The sequence below is a fragment of the Orycteropus afer genome, unplaced genomic scaffold, assembly GCF_000298275.1.
Source record: "Orycteropus afer afer isolate SDZICR_OR568_19922 unplaced genomic scaffold, OryAfe1.0 scaffold00045, whole genome shotgun sequence".
NCBI classification, from domain to species: Eukaryota; Metazoa; Chordata; class Mammalia; order Tubulidentata; family Orycteropodidae; genus Orycteropus; species Orycteropus afer.
In genome coordinates this window covers 8,142,890-8,159,622 of record NW_006921632.1, presented here as the reverse complement: position 1 = coordinate 8,159,622, position 16,733 = coordinate 8,142,890, and the positions used below count along the sequence as shown (strand labels likewise).

General features: G+C 37.3%; 1 protein-coding gene across 1 annotated transcript in view; it reads left to right on the top strand.

Annotated features, from left to right (window-relative positions):
• ARID2 (AT-rich interaction domain 2) overlaps positions 1 to 16,173 on the top strand; it is a 325,308-nt gene extending 309,135 nt beyond the window's left edge. The window contains exons 17-21 of the mRNA XM_007937912.1: positions 2,757 to 2,895; positions 2,992 to 3,077; positions 4,957 to 5,080; positions 5,174 to 5,265; positions 16,029 to 16,173. Of these exons, the coding sequence (XP_007936103.1) occupies positions 2,757 to 2,895; positions 2,992 to 3,077; positions 4,957 to 5,080; positions 5,174 to 5,265; positions 16,029 to 16,173 (586 nt within the window). The remainder of the gene's footprint in view (positions 1 to 2,756; positions 2,896 to 2,991; positions 3,078 to 4,956; positions 5,081 to 5,173; positions 5,266 to 16,028) is intronic.
• The last annotated feature ends 560 nt before the right edge of the window (positions 16,174 to 16,733 follow it).

Here is a 16,733-nt window from a genome sequence, read left to right as displayed (position 1 = left end):
GGGACCATTCCCTGGAGAAGGATGTCATGCTTGGTAAGGTGGAGGGTCTATGAAAGAGAGGAAGGCCCTGAACAAGATGGATTGACAAAGTGGCTGGGGCAATGTGCTCAAATATAGCAAGGATTGTGGAGCTGGGCGGTATATCATTCTGCTGTTCATAGGGTTGCTATGAGTCAGAGACTACTTGATGGTACCTAACAACAAGTACTTTCTACCCTGATATGATCATTACAAAATAGCTTCATTCATAGCTTATTTAGAACTTAATTTTGAACAATCACAATCAATGAATGGCTTTTATGGCCTGAATAGTTGCGTAGAAGGAAAATGGATCTGGGATAAAGGAGAAAGTACTAGATTCTGTGTTGGGTAATTTGCCTATACACAGGTAGGATGATGAGCCCTTATAACTTTCTGTCATCACACAAACACACACACAGTAGTGTGTATTTAGTAATTAAAATTGATTTAAAGAAATACTAACGTCATCTTTTTCCCCCCTGTAGCTGGTAAATCATCCATTTTACGTATTAGAAATAAACTTAATTCTTTTTATGTATTACGGAATAGTTTAGAAATAGAAATCATTTTGACTACTGGCATAAAGTAGTACATTTGGATTTTGGTTTATGCATTGTCATTGAGTAGAGGCTAAATATTTCATTAATGATTTAATAGTATTTTGATAAAGTCTTAAAAGCGCACCAGGAAATTCTTCCTTATACATATAAACAATTACTAGTCTGTATTACAGAGCTCTAATCATATTTTTATTTCTTCTTAAAGCTAGCATTATGAATAGTGAAAATTATAAGAAATTCCAACACTAAAGATTTGTTCACTGATTTTAGTTTTGCAGTAAACTTTTCGGCAAGCATATAAATGAACATGAATGGAAATGAAATGCATAATCCATGATTATAGACATTGTCTTTTGTAATTCAATATTTAATTACTTTTTTATTAAAAATATTTTAAATGTCAGTTATTTCCATTAGGAATATTAGTTTGATGTATTGGATATATAAACCCAAACTAACCTCCTGCCATCGTGTAAATTCCAACTTACAATAAACCTATAGAACAGAATAGAACTGCTCAATAGGGTTTCCAAGGTTGTAAATCTTTATGGAAGCAGACTGCCACATCTTTCTTCCATGGAGCATCTGGTGGGTTTGAACCTCCTACCTTTTGGTTAAGGAACTCTGGTGATGCAGTGCCTAAGGCATTTGACTGCTAACCAGAAGTTAGTGGTTCAAACCCATTAGCCACTCTGTGAAAGGAAGATAGGGAATCTACTTCCATAAAGATTTACTGCCTCAGAAACCAGTGGGGTCACTATGAGTCAAAATGGACTTACTGTCAGAAAGCTTGGTGTGTGTTTGTTTTTAACGTTTTTGTTAGCAGCCAAGCACTCTAACCACTGTGCCACCAGTGCTCCTTACTGAGTGTATACTACACATTAAAAATTGTTTCAAATATACATATGTTTATATGACAGTCATACAAAGATTCAAAGTTGTACAAATGTTTGAACTACTAAGGAATTTTTAATATCTTCTTTGCTATCTAGAATGCAGTGTTCTCTCTCAATGCCATGTATCCTGATGAATGAGGCAGAATACTTCCTGACATTTCTTCACTTTTGTGTCTTTTGCCACTTAATCAAACATTTGTGTTGTTAAGCACTGATAGCAAGTAGAGTGTGATGTAGCAAATTGAGAGACATGACTTCTTAAACTTAGACATACAAAATGTAAACTCAACTGAAAGGTCAGGCTAGCTCTGGTGGCATAGTGTGTAAGGCATTTGACTGCTAACCAGAAGGCTGGTGGTTCAAACTCACCAGCCACTCCTCAGGAGGAAGGTTGGGCAATCTACTTCCATAGAAATACTGCCTCAAAAACCCAAGCAGGGGTCACTATGAGTCAGAAATGACTTGACAGCAGTGAGGTTTTTTTGTTTTTGTTTTTGTTTTTTTTTTACCAAAATGTATGGGAATAGTGGCTGTTCAATGGAATTCTTGCCTTCCATGTGGGAGAGCTGGGTTCAGATGAAGAAGGCTTAGATGGTGTTATGATGCTGAGTTAGTTTTAATGGAGTTTCCATACTCAGATGGAATAGCAAGAAAGACCTAGCAGTCTCCTTCTGAAAATCAGCCAGTAAAAACTTTATGGATCTTAGTGGTTCCATCTGCAACTAACTGGTCAAGGGAATGGCACTGGACCACAGAGCGTTTTACTCCATTCTGTTGTGCATGGGGTCACCATGGGTCAGGACCAGCTTGATAGAAGCTAACAACAACAACCAAAACGTATCACATCTCCATTGTTAGATGGCATCTGGTAGGATTTATTATACGTCATGAGGAATCTGTTGAATGGTTGAACAACTTCTGAAAATACAGTAGGATATGATATTTGTTTATATGAAAATGTTCTGCTGTGCTTTAATATGGGGTTTCATTTACTCTCAAGAGATTCTTAACCAAACCTCTCTGAAATTAAGGAATTTATTAAACTTGAAATGAATTACCAAAAGTGTTCAGTACAACTAAACGATTAAACTTACATAAATAAGTAGAGAAATTTTTTAAATATCCTTAATTTCAAATGAGGTCAACTAGAGATTTGCCCTGTTTTGCTTATTATCTCTGTATATTGGTCTGGAGTTTGTGCTGAAGAGGGCATGTTTCCTATTTTAAAGAATACTTCTTTTCATGTTTCAGATCATTCTACTGCTTGTATTTTTCGTAGGTGGTTTCAGACACCCTCACAGGTTTTCTACCATGCAGCAACTGAACATGGAGGAAAAGATGTCTATCCAGGGCAGTGTCTTTGGGAAGGTTGTGAGCCTTTTCAGCGACAAAGGTTTTCTTTTATTACCCATTTACAGGTACAGTGTTTTATTATTCTTAATATTTTTTCAGTAACTCCTGTGCTTAGATTAAAGATTTTGATGAGTATTCTTTTCTTCCTCTTTCTCAAAAAGGATAAGCACTGTTCAAAGGATGCCCTGCTTGCAGGATTAAAACAGGATGAACCAGGACAAGCAGGAAGTCAAAAATCTTCCACCAAGTAAGGAAAATGAGTTTACTTCCTGTTGTATACATAAAAATAAAAATCAAGAAACTAGGCAAAATACAGGAACTTAGTATATTGGGAGACAGGAGACCAGGGTTCTAGTCCAGCTTTACCACTTAAATGTCTGTTACCCCTATACAAATTGCTTCAATTCTCTAATCATCATTTTTCGTATTGGCTAGGTCTATAAGATGTCTTATAGCTCTAACATTTTATGGTTATGCTTTGTTGACAAGTCATTGGAAATAATGACTGATGATATATGTGAAATGCTTTATAAACTGAAAGTATTACATGTGATTCTTTGTCCTTTGAGAGATTAATTGAATATGTATTTGATAAGGACAGAGAGATTTGTTCTTATAACTACTCCTCTGAGGGGTAAGTGAGGGACCTATATAAGAGCATAAATGTCACATTTAACTATATGGTATCATTCACTTATCTTTTCCTGAACACATAATTTTGTAATACATGTTGTGAGTTCTGAGTTGGTTGAGGATTCCTGTAGGCCCTTATTAGATTTACATAGCATCTCCTATTTTAACTGAAGCTTTGGTTGTAGATTCACTGAACCTAAATATTTTTTACTTTTAAAATATGGAAATAAATTCGTTTTCTGCCATTAATTAAGCGCCTGCTATGTACTGGGAAATGTTCCATGATACAGTCTGTAACCTCACAGAGTGAAATTCTAAAAGGAGAACTAGAAGTTTGGAAACATAGAAGCTGCTTATATACTTTATTTGTTCCGTTACTCTTTAGTGGGTTATCTACATTGTGCTGGGCACTGAGGTATAATGGTGACCAACATCTATTTTGCCATTTTTAAACCAAAAATCAAACCCATCACCATGGAGTTAATTCCAACTCAGAATAACCCTCTAGGAGAGGGTGGAAGTGCCCCATAGGATTTCAAAGGCTGGGTGAATTGTTATGCACGCAGACTATCACCACTTTATCCCTTGGAGCAGCTGGTAGGAATTACTGATCTTCTGGATAGCAGGCAAGCACTTAACCACTACACCACCAGGCCTCCCACTGTTGTTCTTAAGTCTCTGTAATAAGTACTAAAATGATACGCACAAGGCCTTGTGAGAGCCCATCTAATCAGTAGAAGGCATACCCAAGCTGAGACCCAAAGAATAAAGAATTAGCAGTAGTTCTCATAAGCCATAGTAATCAGTTTGGATTTTACCCTAAAACCAAGGAAAGTGAAATTCTGAAAGTCACACAGTTAACTATAGTGTCAGATGGAGTAGAGTGTGTTTAAATCTGACTTTATATAAAACTCATCTCTGCAGTTCCTAGATAGATGTAGAAAGATTCTACATCTTTCTATACAATTGTAAAACTCTATTGGAAGGATTGATTGAAATTAAATTGTGATGAAAACTAAGACTATGTAACAAAATAATTTCCTATTATTATCATATTTGGTTATCTTCTCCAGAATGATCTGTACCAATACATTCTTAGGTACCATTATTTTACCCTTAGTTACTTTTCATAAATAATAATAATTACTTTCTTTTTTGTTAACATCTTCACCTTACATTCAGAGATGAAAACTTCACAATTTTTTCACTATGTTGATTGCTTACTTGCCCCAGGACGGTAATTTTGAAGATGGACCACACTGGAGCATCTGTTGTTTGCTTCAAAACTTGTACATTGGAAAATAAAAGACATGAAACTTAAGCTAGACAGTGAGAGCCGTTTGCCTAGGCTGACACAAAGCATAAGCATTAATGCTGAACTGTGGGGGCTTTTATTCAGTCTATACCCAGCATGGGTTTGGTGGGGTGGTCGTCTTTGTCAGTCTGTCTGCAGCATCATTTTAACAGTCTCTTCATCTCTGTGCTCAATTCAGGCAGCCAGCTGCAGGGACGTCCAGCTCCGCTCCTAGAGCACAAAAGGCCATTGTGAGTCATCCCAGCGCTGCGCTCATGGCCCTCAGGAGAGGATCCAGAAACCTTGTCTTTCGAGATTTTACAGTAAGCAAGCCTTGAAAGCCTTATTTATAAAGGTGCGAGCACAATATGATTTAGATTTTTATTATCTTTCTTTTATTTTCTTCTCTTTTTAAGGATGAAAAAGAGGGACCAATAACTAAACACATCCGACTAACAGCTGCCTTAATATTAAAAAATATTGGTAAATATTCAGAATGTGGTCGCAGGTGAGTAATCTGTTTTCAGCAGCCAGAGTAAATTTAAATTACTTTGTTTTTACATATAGGTTAATAAGATTAGGTACCTGTATTTTATTCCTGTTTTTTTTCTTCCCCTCATCACTTTTGTAATATCTCCAAAAATGTACGCCAAGGTCAAACCATTGTTGTTGTTATTTGCCATCGAGTCATTATCATCACTTTGTTGTTGTTGTTGTTAAGTGCCGTCGAGTCGTTTCCGACTCATAGCGACCCCATGCACAGCAGAACGAAACACTGCCCGATCCCGCACCAGCCCCACAATCCCTGCTATACTCGAGCCCATCATCGCAGCCACTGTATCAATCCATCTCGTTGAAGGCCTCCCCCTCTTTCGTCGACCCTCCACCCTACCAAGCATGACATCCTTCTCCAGGGAATGGTCCCTTCTTACAACATGACCAAAATAGGTGAGACGAAGTCTGGCCATTCTTGCTTCCAAGGAGCATTCTGGCTGCACTTCCTCCAGGACAGATCTGTTAGTTCTTTTAGCAGTCCATGGTACTTTCAGCATTCTTCGCCAGCACTTAATAGCCAAAAATAAGAAAAGTTGAAACAACTAAAAGATGTTCTTTAAACTTGATTTATTAGATTAGTTTTCTTTGTTGGCCATGAAACTTAGAGTAAAAAGAAAGAACTTAGGAGTTTAGTTGGAGGGAAAAACAAATTGATAATTTGAATCCTGTAGGTTCAGATGGAATTCAGTTTGATAGTTGGCATTTTCACGTACCCATCAAAGTCATAGATATGTTAAAATTCATTATAATTCCTGACGTTTTAAGTTACTTTCTAATGGACTTAAGCAAGAGAAAACACGAGATTTTATATCTCCACAGAAACTAGGAATGATAATAACTTGTTTATCTTGAGAGCACAAATGTGGGATGTTCTGGGGAAGCCTTGTAGTGCCTTGGCTTCCTTGAAGCCAGTTTGCTAGGGTTCCTCCTATACCCTCAGCCGACTCCTCTCAGGCTCCTTCACCGAGAAGTCATCCTCAGGGGCATCTGTTGCTGATAATCACTTTCTCTCCTAGTCTCACTTATTTATTAATAATATAAATATTGTTAATAATACTATTAATCCCATCTCCTAATTATCTTGAATCTACCAGTTCTTCTGTCCCACATTTTATCTTATTTTAGGTCTTATCTAATATTATTATAAAATAATATAAAACTTAATAATAAATGTATAAAATAATAATTTAAAATAAGACTCGAAAGAAGAAAGAGGCCATCCACTTCTCAAAAAATTGGCCAATAAAAACTTATGAATAGCAGTGAAACACTGTCTGATATATTACTAGAAAACTTAATGAATTGCCCTGAAACAGTCCAATATAGTGGCAGAAGATGAACCCCTCAAGTCGGAAAGCACTCAGAATACCACTGGGAAAGAGCTGCCTCCTCAGAGTAGAGCCTACCTTAAGGATGTGGATAGGTAAAGCTTTCAGGACCACCATTTGCTGATTGGCACAACTCAAAATGAAAAGAAACAGCTGTAAACATCCATTAGTAATTGGAATGTGGAATGTATGAAGTATGAATCTAGAAAAATTGGAAGTTGTCAAAAATGAAATGGAATGCATTAACATCAATATTATAGGCGTTAGTGAGCTGAAATGGACTGCTTTTGGCCATTTGAGTCAGACAACCATATGAGCTACTATGCCAGGAATGACAAATTGAAGAAGAATGGTGTGGCATTCATCATCACAAAGAATGTTTCAAGATCTATCCTGAAGTACAATGCTGTCAGTGATAGGATAATAACCATACACCTACTATTAATACTACTACTATTCAAATGTATGCACCAATCACCAAAGCCAAAGATGAGGAAACTGAAGATTTTTACCAACTTCTGCAGTATGAAATTGACTGAACATGCAATCAAGATGTGTTGATTATTCCTGGTGATTGGAACACAAAAGTTGGAAACAAAGAAGAATCACCACTAGTTGGAAAATATGGCCGTGATGATAGAAATAATGCTGGAGATCGCGTGATAGAATTTTGCAGGACCAATGACTTACTCATTGCAAATACCTTTTTTCAGTAACACAAACAGCAGCTATATACATGGACTTCTCCAGATGGAGTACACAGGAATCAGATTGACTACATCTGTGGCAGGTGGTGGTGGAGAAGCTCAATATCTTCAGCCAAAACCAGGCCAGGAGCTGATTGTGGAATAGACCATCAACTGCTCATATGTAAGTTGGGTTGAAGATTAAAACAAGTCTGTGAGAGCCAAAATATGACCTTGATTATATCCCTCCTGAATTTAGAGACCATTTAAGAATAGATGTGATGCATTGAAAACCAATGACCAACAACCAGAGGATTTGTGGGATGACATCAAAAACATCATCCATGAAAAAAGCAAGGGTCATTAAAAAGACAAGAAAGGAAGAAAAGACCAAAATGGATGTCAGAAGAGACTCTGAAATTTGCCCTTGAACGGAGAGTAGCTAAAGCACATGGAAGAAATGACAAGATAAAAGAGCTGAACAGAGATTTCAAAGAGCAGCTTGAGAAGATAAAGTCAATTATTATAATGAAATGTACAAAGACCTGGAGTCAGAAAACCAAAAGAGAAGAATACACTTGGCATTTCTCAAGCTGAAATAAATGAAGAAAAAATTTAAGCCTTGAGTTGTAATATTGAAAGATTCTATGGATAAAATACTGAATGATACAGGAAGCATCAAAAGAAGATGGGAAGAATACACAGAGTCACTGTACCAAAAAGAATTGGTCAGTGTTCATCCATTTCAGGAGGTGTCATATGATCAAGAACCAGTGGTACTAAAGGAAGAAGTTGAAGCTGCACTGAAGGAATTGATGAAAAACAAGGCTACAGGAATTGACAGAATACCCATTGAGATGTTTCAACAAATGGATGCCCCACTGGAGGCACTCACTCACCTATGCCATGAAATTTGGAAGAGAGCTACCTGGCCAACTGACTGGAAGAAATACGTATTTGTACCAATCCAAAGAAAGGTGATCCCACAGAATGTGGAAATTACCGGACAATATAATTAATATCGCACACAAGTAAAATCTTACTGAAGATAATTCAAAAATGCTTGCAGCAGTATATTGACAGAAAACTTCCAAGAATGTAAGCTGGATTCAGAAGAGAATGCGGAACGAGGGATATCATTGCTGATTTCAGATGGATCTTGACTGAAAGCAAAGAATACCAGAAAGATGTTTACTTGTGTTTTATTCACTATGCAAAAACATTCGATTGTGTGGATCATAACAAATTATGGGTAGCATTGAAAAGAATGGAAATTCCAGAACACTTAATTGTACTCATGAGGAACCTTTACATAGATCAGGAGGCTGTGTTTGAATGCACTAGGGGATACTGCCTGGTTTAAAATCAGGCATGGTTTAAAATCAGGAAGGGAGTGCATCAGCGTTATATCCTTTCACCATACTTATTCAATCTGTATGCTGAATAAATAATCCAAGAGGCTGGAGTGTATGGCATCATACATACATATATCATATGTGGGCTGTGGCATCAGGATTGGAGGAAAACCTGTGATATGCAGACACAACTTTGCTTGCTGAAAGTGAGGATTACTTGAAGCATTTACTGATGAAGATTAAAGACTTTAGTCTGCAGCCTGGGTTACATCTCAACATAAAGAAAATGAAAATCCTTATAACTGGACCAATAAGCAGCCTCATGATAAATGGAGAAACAATTGAAGTTGTTAACTATTTCATATTACTTGGTTCCACAATCAACACCAGTGGAAGCAGCAGTCAAGACATCACATGACATACAGCACTGGGCATATCTGCTGTATCATGAACTGCTAAAAGAACTAACAAATCTGTCCTGGAAGAAGTGCAGCTAGAATGCTCCTTGGAGGTGAGAATGGCCAGACTTCGTTTAACCTACTTTGGTCATGTTGTCAGGAGGGACTGTTTCCTGGAGAAGGATATCGTGCTTAGTAAAGTGGAAGGTCAACGAAAAAGGGGGAAGCACTGGACAAGATGGATTGACACAATGGCTGCAAGGATGGGCTCAGGTATAGCAAAGAGAGTGGGGCTGGTGCAGGACCAGGAAGTGTTTCATTCTGCTGTACATAGGGTCGCTATGAGTCTCAGACAACTTGGCAGCACTTAACAGCAGCATAATATTATTGCAGTAACCTTCCAACTGAATTTCCCCAACATTAAAACAGTGGTATCAGTTGCAAAAGTAAAAAACAAAACAACAACAAAAAAAAACAATGAATTTGACTATGTAAGTTTTAAAACTCATGTTAAGATAAGCATAAATAAAACAAGAATTGCTATATATATAAAAACTATTTGTTACAGATGAAAAAGTTTTAACACAAATTAAAAACAAATTTTTTCAGAGAAAAAGAAATACAAAGGCTTAGTAACCATAACACTCGGGTCTTCCTGCTTCCTTCATAACACGGTTTCTTCCTGTTGTTCCCACTTGGTCTCCCTCCCTCCCCAATCATGCTGAGCTCTTTTGTGCCACACTGTTGTACCTTTTTCCCAATGCTCACATTATATAATTCCCCAGTGTGGTATTCCCTTCTCCCTGCTTTTCCTACAGATTGAAAACCTATTTAACCTTCATGATTCAGCTCAGACATTTGATTCTTTGTACAGCCCTTCCTGTGCTGTATTGCTCTTCCCCACGGAGAACATGTCTGTCTTGTAAAATTTAATTACATTGTTTTGTAAATAGTTTTAAGATATTTTTTCACTACTAAACTCTGTGCAGAGACTTTTCTTGAATTACCTGTTGTAGCCTGAGCATCAAGCCCAGTGCTCTTAATACGTAACCTCTACCACCTATTCATCTTTTAAGACTCACCTCAAAGGCCAGCTTTCTCAGGAAGCTTTTCTTGACATCTTTCTCACTACTCTGTCCCTGATCGAGGGTACAGCAGGTCCCCCTCACCATCCTGTGCATTGCACATGATCACCTGAGATGGTAGAGATAGGGATGGGAGGGTTACTTTTGCCTTTGTATCTACAGTGCCTACCTAGCATAGTGTTGGAAATGGAATAGGCATTCAGTAAATAATTGATGGATAGACAGATGGGAAAAAAGGCTCAAAAATTCATTTTCTCCTGAAGTTCTGATCTGGAATTAGTTTACAGAATTAGAATTCTAAAAATAATGTCATAACTTTTTCTTAAGAGTTTTACAGCAAACCACTTGGCTAAGTCATAAAAATTAAAATGTTCGAGTCTATTTCATGTGTATGTATATTTTTAAAATATTGAGCCATATGTTTTCACTTGAAGCAACAATATGAGTAACAAAACAGAAACAGTCAAATAACTATGTCCAGTGACAGGGATTTTTGCTTGAGCAAGAACACTGAAAAAATCTGGCAACACCTACATGTGTGAAGGGACTCACAGAAATCAAATAGTTGCAAAAGATTTCTGTTGATATTTTCTCGTCTCTTGTAGAATAAGTTATAAGGCATGGTTTTTTGACTGAAGCAAATTTCTATTTGCGATAAGATGTCAAGAGCAAGAAATACAGACGTTTACCTACATTCTTACTTAGTGGGTGGGATCCTGAACAGTACAAAGTGTCAACAGTCTGTTGTTTTTTTTTGTTTCTGTTTTTGTTTTTTAGTTTAAAATGCACATTCTGACTGTTTGAATTATTTGAATAATGTAAAATACTTAAATGTAATTTTATCTCCATTCTGATTAAACTTGAGATACGAAGAATTGCAATGTTTTGCCTCCTTTTGATTTATATATTGTCAGTGTAATACATGGTTTATTAAAAATCAAATAGTACTAAAAACCTTATAACCAAATATATTAGTGCGCTACTTCCTCCCTTCTACCTGCCTCCCAGGGGGAGCTTTCAACAGTGTGAGCTGTTTCTTCTGGTGTTTGCCTTCATATCTCTAAATAATACATTTTTGTTACTATTTCTTCATTTACTTTTTTTCACATTACCTATTAAAACCCTTTCTAAAAGACTTGAATATCCTTAGACCTCTCTTTTTATTTCCCTTTTCTCGTCCTCATACTATAGTTACATCAAGTTACTGATTAAATTTTAGATCAGATATTGTCTCATTTTCTAATGCTGAACCTAGCAGTATACTGCTGTTAACTTTTTCCCCCTTAGATTAATAATTGCCTTGCTTATTCTTTAGCTCTTTATGGGCAGAATGTGGATTTTTCCATATATTTCAATCATTATCTCTCAACCCTATCAGTTTTCCAAATGCTCAAACACAGTGTTTTACCTTATATCAGTTTTATATTTTTCAGTTTTTTCCCATGGAACTGCCCTTCTACAATCTTCCATCTTCATGTTCCAACCTAAACAACTTGCCAAGTTTGGCGCACAGCTGTTATCTTAGGAATTCTTTCTATATTGAATCCATTTTCCTGAATCCCGTTTACTTCTCTTTCTTTGTACCCTGTTGTTGTTGTTGTTGTTGTGTGCCGTCAAGTCGGCCCCGACTCATAGCGACCCCTCCTTGGGTTTCCGAGGCAGTATCACTACGGAAGTAGGATTGCCCAACCTTCCTTCTGAGGAGTGGCTGGTGGGTTTGAACCGCCAGCCTTCTGGTTAGCAGTCAAGTGCTTTAGCCACTATGCTACCAGAGCTCTTTGTACCCTACACTTCTGAAAATGTTTTTAATCTAGCCTTGCAAAAGATTGAAATATAATTTTCCTTTAAAAATATGAAGCATTGTTTTAGTATCTTTTAACATCCAACTTTGCTATTGGAAGGTCCATTCTGGTTATCATTTCTTTATATGTGGTTTCCAACCCTGACACCCCCTGCCCAAGCTCTTGGCATCTTCTGGTGGTGCAGTGGTTAAAGCACTCACCTGCCAACCAAAAGATTGGTGGTTCAAACCCACCAGCCACTCCATGGGAGAAAGATGTGGCAGTCTGTTTCCAGAAGGATTTATAGTCATGGGAAGCTTATGGGGCAGTTCTGCTCTGTCCTGTAGGGTTGCTAAGAGTCAGAATCACTTGATGGCAGAAGGTTTGGGTTTGTATTTTCATGATCGATGTACCTTGATGTAGGTGTTTTTCTTATTTTTCATTGAAGTGGGTATTTCATTTCATTAGGTCCTTTCTGTTAGGAGATTTGTGTCCTTCAGTAATGGAAAATGTTCTAGGTTTCTTTTGTAATTCACTGCTGTCCGTTTCCTCTGTTGTGTGTTTCTTGAATTTATGGTATTTGAATGCTGGGCCTTCTAAGATTGATCCTCTAATTTTATAATTTTTCTCTCACCTTTCATTATTACCCTTTTAATCTGTTTTCTGGAAATTTCTTTAACTCTGTCATCAAACTGTGCATTCCATTTTCACTTAGCTATCCTGCTTTGATTTCTAAGAGCACTTTCTTAGCTGCCAGGTGTTGCTATTTTGTAACATCCTATTTATATGTTGGATACAGCATCTTCTTATTTCTCTGAGGAAATCAGTACTACTTTTTTTGACGTTTTCTTCAGCTTTATGAATAATTGTTCTTTCCTCAGAATCTCAAATATATTAAGGACTTTTTGCTTCACTTTGTATTTCAAGAATTAAATACTTAATGAGCTAATTCAAAGTTCTGGGTACAGACCTGTCACTGATGATTGTCCTTATTCAGGGTATTAGGAGAGCCCCCAGTTATCAGTCTCTGTAGAGCAATTCTGCTTTCTCCAGAGAAGAATCCTGTGATTCTTCCCCTTTGGCAGTGGGCAAAAAGTCAACCTGAGGTCTTGCTTTCAGGACCCTGGATGGGGAGGGGCGAGGCCCTCACTCTATTCAAGTATGTTGACATTCGCCTAACTCCTCTGTTTTCTCTCTGATTCCTCACCCCTAAATGGGCACCATGCCTGTGTCTCTAAGTCCTTAAGCCTCTGGTTTTCATTTCTCCAGAAAATAAATTTCTTTATTTTAGTCTTGTTTGGGGAGTGAATAGAGATAAACTTGTGTTCGGATTGCTCTGTTTTCCTAGAAGCTGATTTGCATCTTAAATAGTTTTTGCTCATTACAAATTAGCTATCATTATGTTTTAAGTGCATTGAAGTGGCACAGTGTTTATTCTTTGTTGAATCATGTCAAAAAAAAGAACATTTAAAATTTGAAGTTAACAATATATTTTAAACAATAAAACAGGCATATTTCATTTGTTACCTAGTAAGTACAGTAATTATTTTTTAAAACCTCAAATAAAGAATATTAATTCATATTAAAAAAATCAGTTGTCGGTTGCTTTAAAATCATCTTGGTGATTTCAGTTTAGTCTTTTTAGTTCTATCTCTGTGATATCCAAATAAAAAGAATATTTTATAAAATGTGAAATTATTATATTCATTAAATTTTAAACTTTTGAAGTAAATCGTGCATAAAGAGTATACAGAGGTATAAAGCTTAGTGGATTGAAACAAAATGAACCATGCATAAGACTAGCCATCCAAGCAAGCAGCAGAGCAGAGATGGGACCCCAGGGCCCCTCATGCCCACTCCAGTCTCTGTCCCATTCTCCTCCTAAGCAGGGGACCACTGTCCTGATTGGTAGCACCATAGATTAGTTTTGCCCTTTGTATTAGTGGATCATACAGTGTATATACCATTGTGTGTAGTTTGTCGTTGTTGTTAACTCAACATTGTGTTTGTGAGCTTCATCCATGTTCCATGTAGCAATACTTTTATTTGTATTGCTGCCATTTTCTGTTGTATCAGTATATTTCTAATTGATTTTTCCATTCTAATTTTAATGAGCATTTGTGTTGCTTCTAGTTTGGGGCCATTAAGAATAATGCTGCTATGAACATTCTATACGTATTTTTTGGCCACATATGTACTTTATTAAGCTTTTAAAAAGGATTGGTGATCCGTATGATATTACCACTTTAGTGCATAATACCAATCAATTTCAAAGAGGTTTCATCAGTTCACACTTTCCCCAGCAATGTGTGAGAATCTCAGTTGCTCCATATACTTTCCAACACTTAGTGTTATATTTTTAATTTTAGCTATTCTTTTAGGTGTATGGTGTTATCTACACAGAGAAATTACAAAAAAAGAGGATATCTAGATGGCAAAAATGGGAAAAGCTCCCCAAATTCCTAGTCATCAATCTCAATTTTTTTTTAAGCTTGATTTATTTGTTTACTCTGGTAGCATAGTACCTAAGGCACTTGACTGCTAACCAGAAGACTGGTGGTTCAAACCCACCAGCCACTCCTCAGAAGGAAGGTTAGGCAATCTACTTCCGTAGTGATACCGCCTTGGAAACCCAAGGAGGGGTCGCTGTGAGACAGTTCCGACTCAAGGGCACATAATACATAACAACAACAACTTGGTGAAAACGACTATAGTCCCCATAAATTTGGTTTGGATTTTGTTTCTGTGTCTTTTTCCATATACTGCTCCCTTACAGTGCTTTTCATTCAGAGTTTGTTGTTGTGTGCCATTGAGTCAGATCCAACTCATAGCAACCCCTCCTTGGGTTTCCAAGGCGGTATCACTGCGGAAATAGATTGCCCAACCTTCCTTCCAAGGAGTGGCTGGTGGCTTTAAACTGCCAGCCTTCTGGTTAGCAGTCAAGTGCCTTAAGCACTACGCTACCAGGGCTCTTAGGGGGTCTTTATCTCCTTTTTTTTTTTTTTTCCCTAATTCCTTTTTACCCAGTTATTTTACTGAAGCTGCAGAGGATCTTGGATAGCCTCCTGCTGGCTGACCTTTTTCCCCCTAAGTGTAATGCTTAAGGCACTTGACTGCTAACCAGAAGGCTGGCGGTTCAGACCCACCAGCCACTCCTTGGAAGGAAGATTGGGCAGTCCACTTCCGTAGAGATACCTCCTCAGAAACCTAGGGAGGGGTCGCTGTGAGTCAAATCAACTTGACAACGGCAGTGAGTTTGGGTTATTTGGTTTGGTTTGGTTTGGTTTGACATTTAATAACACATTTTTCAAATACATGGCAAACTTGAAATAATTTTGCAGTGACCATCCATATACCAACCACCTCGCTTTTACTATTAACATTTTAACACATTTATTTCATCAAATCACTCTCCATCTGTGCATCCTCCCGCCCACCCCCACCCCAATTTCTGGCAGATTTTTAAGTACTTTTTCAGCCCTCAGCATTGCTCATTCATTTTCCACAAGATGCTCACTTTTACAATCTCTCATCTTTGTATATACAACAATACCAATATTTCTATTTTGAGGGTAGAAATTTTCCTTTTAAGTTTATAAATTTAGAAAAAAAAAAAAAATCCTCTTTTCCAGAGTAATGTGGTGTTCAGTTACAAATCATCTCTTCCAAGCAGCCATTTTGTCCCTCCCCACCTGTTCTCTTCCAGGATTTGTGAGTCATTCTAGCCACTCTGGAAGCATGAATGGAGGTAGTTACAGAATCATGCTGTACATTCTCCCATATTTGGAAAGGTGCCATGGAGAAAAGACAGACGAAGTTAGATGGTCTTGACAGGTTCTTCCTTCTAGTTCATAGCTAGAAAGTTCATCTTCTGTGCCTCAGTTTCACCATCTGTAAATTGAACATGTGAAACTAGTTATGTCTCAGTTCCCTCCCTCTGTTCTTGCAGTAATACCTTAAGATTTAGCCGGTGTGGTACCCTGTGTTGTTTCAACTTTGGCTTTAAATTTGCAAAAGGTCACTCTTACCTTGAGACCCTGGGGACTGTGACCCTGATTCACTTCTGTGTGTGTTTTTTTCCAGATTGCTGAAGAGACATGAAAACAACTTGTCAGTGCTAGCCATTAGTAACATGGAAGCTTCCTCCACCCTTGCCAAATGCCTTTATGAACTTAATTTTACAGTTCAGAGTAAAGAACAAGAAAAAGACTCAGAAATGCTGCAGTGAAAAATAATTCCACTTGTACAGTGGGGACTCAAAGAAAGTCAAATACATTTCACATACTGTTACTGAAGAAAGCACCAAGTCTTAATGGAACAGAGACCATAGAATGAATTATTTTATCTCCTCCCATGATGCTGAGAGGAAGCTTCGTATTCTGATCTCTGAGCGAATCCCTTTGTTCTCTGTGTAAAAAAAAATTTTAAAGAAAAAAAAAGAACTGCTGTGGGATTGTCAACCAGTTTATCTGCAGGATGTCTCTCAGACCCGATAAGTCCTGATGGAAACTGGTGTGATCAGAATTCAGTACCATCCACATTGGAATATACATGGGATATTGTAAAACCTACATGAGCAGATGAAATAGAAGCATTAAATATTTTTATCTATATCCAGAAGGAGCACATTTTTATATTTACAAAACCGTTTAAGCTGGTTTGAATAATTTAAAAAAAAAAAAAAAAAAAAGTTTCAGCACACCGATCCCCTAATCTCAGAGGGACTACCAGTATCTAGCTATGGTTGTGTGTTTTGTTTAGAAATCAGTAGCTTGGTTTTCTTACTTG